Source organism: Salvelinus sp. IW2-2015, unplaced genomic scaffold (genome assembly GCF_002910315.2).
Source record: "Salvelinus sp. IW2-2015 unplaced genomic scaffold, ASM291031v2 Un_scaffold2437, whole genome shotgun sequence".
Classification (NCBI taxonomy): domain Eukaryota; kingdom Metazoa; phylum Chordata; class Actinopteri; order Salmoniformes; family Salmonidae; genus Salvelinus; species Salvelinus sp. IW2-2015.
The window spans coordinates 34013-42011 of record NW_019943758.1 but is presented as its reverse complement, the minus strand read 5'-3'; the positions used below and the strand labels follow the sequence as shown (position 1 = coordinate 42011).

General features: G+C 39.0%; 1 protein-coding gene across 1 annotated transcript in view; it reads right to left on the bottom strand.

Moving 5' to 3' along the window:
• Positions 1 to 3082: 3082 nt before the first annotated feature.
• LOC112073955 (Fc receptor-like protein 5) overlaps positions 3083 to 7999 on the bottom strand; it is a 26932-nt gene continuing 22015 nt past the window's right edge. Inside the window, exons 7-19 of the mRNA XM_070440340.1 lie at positions 7931 to 7995; positions 7508 to 7756; positions 7165 to 7290; positions 7020 to 7044; positions 6853 to 6947; positions 6534 to 6584; positions 6343 to 6426; positions 5993 to 6013; positions 5790 to 5864; positions 5305 to 5367; positions 4951 to 5025; positions 4596 to 4658; positions 3083 to 3188 (exon numbers count right to left, since the gene is read on the bottom strand). Coding sequence (XP_070296441.1) covers positions 3181 to 3188; positions 4596 to 4658; positions 4951 to 5025; positions 5305 to 5367; positions 5790 to 5864; positions 5993 to 6013; positions 6343 to 6426; positions 6534 to 6584; positions 6853 to 6947; positions 7020 to 7044; positions 7165 to 7290; positions 7508 to 7756; positions 7931 to 7995 — 1000 coding nt within the window. The 3' untranslated portion in view covers positions 3083 to 3180. The remainder of the gene's footprint in view (positions 3189 to 4595; positions 4659 to 4950; positions 5026 to 5304; positions 5368 to 5789; positions 5865 to 5992; positions 6014 to 6342; positions 6427 to 6533; positions 6585 to 6852; positions 6948 to 7019; positions 7045 to 7164; positions 7291 to 7507; positions 7757 to 7930; positions 7996 to 7999) is intronic.

Here is a 7999-nt window from a genome sequence, read left to right as displayed (position 1 = left end):
CTGTGTGCTGATCAGACTGTAGGTTTCAGAACTGTGTGTGTATTTTCATGTGGTGTTGAATGCCTGCAGAAGGGTTTGCATGAGTTATCTTCCATGCCCATTGCTCAGTGTGGCTGAGGTACATGAAAACTCGCAACTGTGTGTGTTTTGGGGGGAGGAAGTGGGTCCCAGCTTACTGACAAAGGTCCCCTTCTACGTTTCAGGTAACATCTTGTGTCACTTCCTGTCTGGTGATATCCGTGACACACACACAGCCACACTGTCAGACAGTCAGTCTGTCTGTCTGAATGTAGAAAGTATTCAGACCCCTTGACCTTTCCCATTTAGTTACATTACAGCCTTATTCTAAATGGATTAAAATCATGTTTGACATTTCTCTTCTAGTCTATCTATAATAGTATATATATTCTATTCCGTTTCATTACCAGGGGCTATTCCAATGTAATGCCAGCCATTCAATTATAGAGTTTTGTTATCAGATATGTGGTTGAAACGGAATGTTGCCACCCCAGCACTTTTCCTGGTTTGTTAAAGAGGAAGTGATACACAGTACCAGAAGGACCAGCTCATCAGAACTGCTGCAGAGAGGATATGACATTAGAAAACTGTCCTTTTCAGACACACCCTTCCTAAAAGTCATTATGAAAATCTCAATGTGTCTTCAGCTGATGGGGTACAGCAGTTGAACTAAGCTCATGAGGCATTTATAAGTTATATTCTTCAAGATTCAATGGGTATATGTGCACTTTTGTATACTTTTAAGCCAGTAGTTGTGAAAGTATCGCTCATGAGCCAAAAGTGGTCCTTGAAATTGCGTTACGTCACATATGTGCAGATTGCTCTCTCTCTCACTCTGCTGTGGGGCATGATGTACCTCTTGCTAGATGTCACTCATATGGCAAGGGGTGAAGCTCATTGGTTGAACTCAAACTGCTAGGGGTGGCCCAGGTGGGGAAACTAAGGGAAATGGTGCAGCACAGCTTCCAGAAAAACCCCAGACTTCCTTGCTAATTAGGGTAAGACAGTACTTCTGCTCATACTACTAATACACTACAGTATATTTACAAAATATGTGGACACCCCTTCAAAATGAGTGGATTTGACTGTTTCAGCCACACCGTTGCTGACAGGTCTATAAATCAAGCACACAACCATGCAATCGCCATACCAAACATTGGCAGTAGAATGGCCTTACTGAAGAGCTCAGTGACTTTCAACGTGGCACAGTCATAGGATGCCACCTTTGCAACAAGTCATTTAGAAAGATTTCTGCCCTGCTAAAACTGTAAGAAGTGCTGTTACTGTGAAGTGGAAACGTCTAGGAGCAAGAACGGTTCAGTATGAAGTGGTAGGCCACATAACCTCACAGAACGGGACGCCGAGTGCTGAAGCACATAGTGCATGAAATGGCAGCAATGTTCCAACATCTAGTGGAAAGCCTTCCCAGAAGAGTGGAGGAGCAAAGGGGGGACCAAGTCCATATTAATGCCTATGATTATGGAATGAGATGTTCAACGATGTTCAGGTGTCCACATGCTTTTGGTCAKGTAGTGTACTTTGTAGWCTCCAAATTTCCAGAGCATGTCTTTAATTTAAAAGTCACAAAATGGATGTACCAATCACAGATTGACCCTTTCACTCACACGTTGACGAGCCCAATAACTTGATTAGGCTGAAGGGAGGGCTGGACAAAGCAGGTTGTATGGAAGAGTTGACAATGATGACAACATCCACTCATTCTATCTTGTGGATGAAAAACTTAAGTTTATTAAAAAAGCGCAATGCAAAGATATTCAAAAAGTACAGTTGAATAGAAAAAAAACATGTATAATACTGATGATATTCTGTAAAATTCATAAAGAAACATGTTATTATATCATGGAATGACAGAAATAATGAATCAAAGATAATACATTTCAGACATTGACAACATAAACAATAAATACAAAGTATGATGGTGCCACTATGGAAGCCATGGATGATCGCTCCCATAAATGTTTTGTACATTTAATCATATTTAGTGGTTTTTAAAGGTCCAATGCAGCCACTTTTATCTCAATCAAATCATTTCTGGGTAACAAGTAAGAATCTTACTGTGATTGTGGTAAAAAAAATAAATAAATAGTTTCTAAGCAAAGAGCAATTTGTCAAACAAGAGTGATGCTATGAATGTCTGGAGTGGTCTGAGTGGGAAGGGGAAAACTGAATATTAGGTAGGTGTTCCTAATGTCTGGTATACTCAGTGGATATAAAACATAGGAAATCACATTTTTGACTGCATTGGGCCTTTAAGTTTATTTGTATTGCCATTTTTCTATCAGCTTTTTGATTGGTAATTTAGAATCCATAATTAATTGTCATCAATAATGATTTTAAAGTTCGATTTGCCAGTTTTGGCTCAATTGCTAACTAACAAGCTAGCTTGGAGACTGTTTGGCTGTGAATGGCTAGAATGCCACAACATAGAGAGAAGCAGAAGAAGTGAGAGGACTCCATGAGGAGATGGCTGGACTAGTGGATAAGCTACTCTGACTGCTAAATGTTATTCTTCCAGCATCTTTATGGCAGCATAATAGCATCACCCAAGTGGGAGTTACTATAGAGTTAGTGGAGAGGAGTGGTAGTCAGCTAAGCTAACTATCACCAGGCCAGAGCACAGAGGACATGAGGGGACAGCATGGTGCTCTGCTGAAGCTACGGACACTGACAGTCTTTCTATTCTGACCGGCTCCCTCCTCTGTTCATAGTATCATCAGACCATCAATGCTTCCTCAGACCTCTGTGTCATCAGATCTGCTTCCCTGATCATCCATCATCCTTTCCAGTTCATTACTCTCAAAATGTATAGTTATTTTTTTTTTTTACATTTATATACAATTACTGTAGCTGCAGATAAGATCCATCATCTTTACACCATATCATTGTTTAAAAAGCTGTTGCAGTTATACACAGTTAAACCATGATTCAATAAAATATATATGTTGTTTATAATATACATATAAATCCTTATGTGTATGTGAGTGTGCTGCGTGTGTTGTGGTGTGTGTGTGTGTGTGTGGTGTGTGTGTGTGTGTGCGTGTGCGTGTGCGTGTGCGTGTGCGTGCGGTGCGCGGAGCGTGCATAATCCATATTCCCCAGGTTTATCCTCTCCTCCTCTGATGAAGTGTCCCTCCATCTCCCTCAAGGTCCTGTAACATATCACCACATAAAGTTATTTCCCTCTTCCCCAAGACCTGTAACATATCACAACAAAGTTATTTATCCTCCACTCCCTCAAGGTCCTGTAACATATCACCACACAAAGTTATTACCCTCCATCTCCCTGAAGGACCTGTAACATATCAACCACAAAAGTTATTTATCCCTCCATCTCCCTCAAGGACTGTAACATATCACCACACAAAGTTATTAATCCCTCCTTCTCCTCAAGGACCTGTAAATATCACCACACAAAGTTATTTATCCTCCATCTCCCTCAAGGACTGTAACATATCACCACACATTATTTATCCCTCCATCTCCCTCAAGGACTGTACAATATCACCACACAAAGTTATTTATCCCTCCATCTCCCCTGAAGGACCTGTAACATATCACCACACAAAAAGTTATTTATCCCTCCATCTCCCTCAAGGACCTGTAACATATCACCACACAAAGTTATTATCCCTCCTTCTCCCTCAGGACCTGTAACATATCACCACACAAAGTTATTTATCCCTCCATCTCCCTCAAGGACCTGTAACATATCACCACACAAGTTATTTATCCCTCCATCTCCCTCAAGGACCTGTAACATATCACCACACAAGTTATTTATCCCTCCATCTCCCTCAAGGACCTGTAACATATCACCACACAAAGTTATTTATCCTCCATCTCCCAAGGACCTGTAACATATCACCACACAAAGTTATTTATCCCTCCATCTCCCTCAAGGACCTGTAACATATCACACACAAAGTTATTTATCCCTCCATCTCCCTCAAGGACCGCAACATATCACCACACAAAGTTATTTATCCCTCCATCTCCCTCAAGGACCTGTAACATATCACCACACAAAGTTATTTATCCCTCCATCTCCCTCAAGGACCTGTAACATATCACCACACAAAGTTATTTATCCCTCCATCTCCCTCAAGGACCTGAACATATCACCACACAAGTTATTATCCCTCCATCTCCCTCAAGGACCTGTAACATATCACCACACAAAGTTATTTATCCTCCATCTCCCTCAAGGACCTGTAACATATCACCACACAAAAGTTATTTATCCCTCCATCTCCCTCAAGGACCTGTAACATATCACCACACAAAGTTATTTATCCCTCCATCTCCTCAAGGACCTGTAACATATCACCACACAAAGTTATTTATCCCTCCATCTCCCCAAGGACCTGCATGCAGTAAAACAAACTCCTAAGAAAAAACATAGAGACATACTTTGAAGAGATACATTAGAATTTGACATCAGAACATTAGTTCATATTTATATTTGAATACATTCAGTTGGACAACTGACTAGGTATCCCCCTTTCCCTTTCTGTTATATAATTTTAGTATCAATAATATATGGCTATTAGTCTTACCGGGGCATGAGCGTGGCTTCAATCGAGAATAGACTGAATCTGTCTCTGGCGGGGTTGCTCTTTCTATAGAGGACAGGGTTATATACATAATAATATACACTTATATACAGAATAATATACAGATATATACATAATAATACGCAGAATATTACAATGATATATACAGAGTAATATATAGAAATATATACACTTATATACAGAATAATATACAGAATAATATGCAGAACACTGTACAGAATAATATACAGATATATACAGAATAATATACAGAATAATATCCAGCTTTTCAATATGGGGTCAAAGAGTTACGAGGTTCTGATAGGGGGAATATGGAGGGAGGGATGTCCAGTCTTACCTCTCTTCTTCTTGGCTTTGTTCTTCTTTTGGAGATCAACATCAGCATAGGTTACATCAACAGGTCCAGCTGCTGCTGACAATGGACATTTACAGTCAACAAATGAAGGAATTAGCTTAATGCATATTCTGCTTTCCAATTGGCCGGCCTGTATCTTCAGACAATTTAGTTGCAAAATAATATTTGGTTTGAGAGTGCAAATCCAAACGTATGTTAACATCAACACTATAATCCATAGTTCATCACACTGATGATAAAAAGGTAACGTGATCAGAAACGTTTTCTCACCAATTTGTTAGGACATACTTAGATATAGTTTCATACCCGTTTAATAGATTGTTGATGTAGTCTTACCGGGGGCTGTGTATGGCTTCACTAGAGAATAGACAGATTCTGCCTCAGGTGGGGTTGCTGTTTCTATAGGGGTGAGGATAACACATCAGAATAATATAACAGTTATATACAGAATAATATAAAGAATAGTGTACAGTTATTTACGGAATAATACAGTTATATACAGAATAATATACAGTTCTATACAGTTATATATGGAATAATATACAGTTACACACAGAGTAATATAGAGTTATATATGGAATAATATACAGAGTAATATACAGTTCTATAYAGTTATTTATGGACTAACATACAGTTATATATGGAATAATATAGAGTTACATAGAGAGTAATATGAAGTTATATACAGATTAATATCTAGAATAATAAACAGAATAATATACAGTTAAGTACAGAATAATTTATACAATTATTCAATATGGGGTCAAAGAGATATGAGGTTCTGATAAYGGGAATATGGAGGGAGGGATGTCCAGACTTACTTCTCTTCTTTTTGGCTTTGGTCTTCTTTTGGAGGACAACATCAGCATAGGTCACATCAACAGGTCCAGCTGCTGCTGACAATGGACATTTCCAGTCCACAAATGAAGGACTTAGATTATTGCATATTCTGCCTCCTCGTCCCAAACTCAGAAATGATGAATTGAAGTTTTTAATGACTGCCAACCTGTAGAATGGGTCTTACCTGTGGCTTTCCCTGTCTTCCCTCAGGTAGACTGGATTTTCTTCAGGATAATTTTCTTTTCTGAGGAGAAGGAGGAAGAGCAGAGAATTTGTAAATATATATTTATGTACACACATCTACATGAATGTAGATTACAGTTTTGTAGTGAATTGCCATGAAAAAAAATTACAGAACAGTCTCAAGAGCCAATTGTTGAGGAATAATACAGGATACGGCAGCAACAACAACCATCAGTATTTCAGTTCTCAAATCATAGCGACATTTTCTCACACAACTCTTTTCAGTACAATTACATTAGATGATCTTTCCCTCTGGGATACACTGCTACATATGTCACAGTTGAGAGTCACCTTTCTTTTTCTTGTCCAATTTCTTCAGTTGAATCTGGGCRTAAGTCACATGACTTGGTCCAGCAGCAGAAGCACCAGCAGCATCTGAGACATAATACACAAACACCTCCACTTAGTCAAACTACATGTCATATTAAATGAAGAGCAGCACACTACTACACATTCATACTGAAAACATTACATTACACTACCATTATCATGGTGGTCTGAGGGATTGATCGTATCGTAGATGTTAGTGTCACCTGTTGGTCAAAGAAGAAAGATATTTTGTTTTGGTTTTTAGGTTGGTTATCCTAAGCTTGACTAGGGATCAATTGAGATCAATGGGATCAATTCCATTTAAATACCAGTCAATTCAGGAAGTATAATGAATTTGGTTTACTTTCTGAATTGACCGGAATTTAAATGATTTTGTCCCCAAAGCTGGTTGTTATAAAAAGTGCATGTTGATGAGTCAGTGTATGAGTTTACAGAGAGGAGACTGGTAGAGGTCTGGGCTGAGAGACTGACCATGTAGACATGTATAAACAGTATCAGGAGCCTGGCCCTGGGTAGATCCTTGGTCCTGTTGGGGGTCCTGGTAGGTTCTCTGGGGCTGAGGGGGCCTACAGGGAGAGAAGCACAGAGAAGATGTTATACTGTACGTATCAATATGGTTGAGAGACAGGTGTACTCACCAGAATATTCTGTTGAAACAGGAACCTGTAATGACAAACACATTGTGTTATGAACTGAACTTTCTTCACCTATTTCTATTCAGACATTTTTGTTCCAAACGTAATAATACATTTTCCATTAAATAAGAAATAGTAAAAGTCTCACCTTTTCTGTTTTGATATCTCACCAGCAGGACCAGGAAAATGACCAGTAGAACACCAGCAACAACCAGACCCACAACCACTCCTACTAGGACTGATGTAGAGGAYCCAGGAGMTACRACTGGAGAGACTGGAGAGAGAACAGGACAGACAGAGAGGTTATATAGGTTTACAGTATAGACATGAAAAGAAAGCAGGCTGGCCCGTCTTTTGACAATTTAGTTGACAGATCATATTTTCTAGGGGAGTGGAAATCCCAAACTACATTAACATCAACTCTTAAATCACATGTTTTTCACACAGATAATAAAACGGTAACTAACTTGTGATCATCAATGTTTTCTCACCTCTCACTGTCACCCAGCTCTCTGGTGATTCTCCTTGTCCAGATTTACACTTATAGAATCCTTCATCTGACTTGGATACTGTAGGGATGGTCATCTCTCCTGTGGTCTCATTCTTGATGAGTGTTCCATCTTTGTAGAAATCACTCTTGGGTTTAGGATTTGTTTCCTGATATCTAAATGTACATGTCAAAGTCACAGAGTCTCCTTCGGTCACAGGATGGACAGGGCTCTCCAGGATCACATCACCATCTGTGTAACATAATATAAATAATACTGTAATTCTGGAATCATCACTCACAATACTTCAACATCTTATGAGATTGTATTTTATTTTATGACATGCAATCATTCAGTTACAGAATGAATTATAACATTGTGCATTGAAATATAAAAATGTTAGTGAATGTTGTACAATAGACGTACCGTTCACTGTGATGTTGACAGCATTACTGTACTCTCCTGATCCAGACTCACACCAGAACACTCCACTGT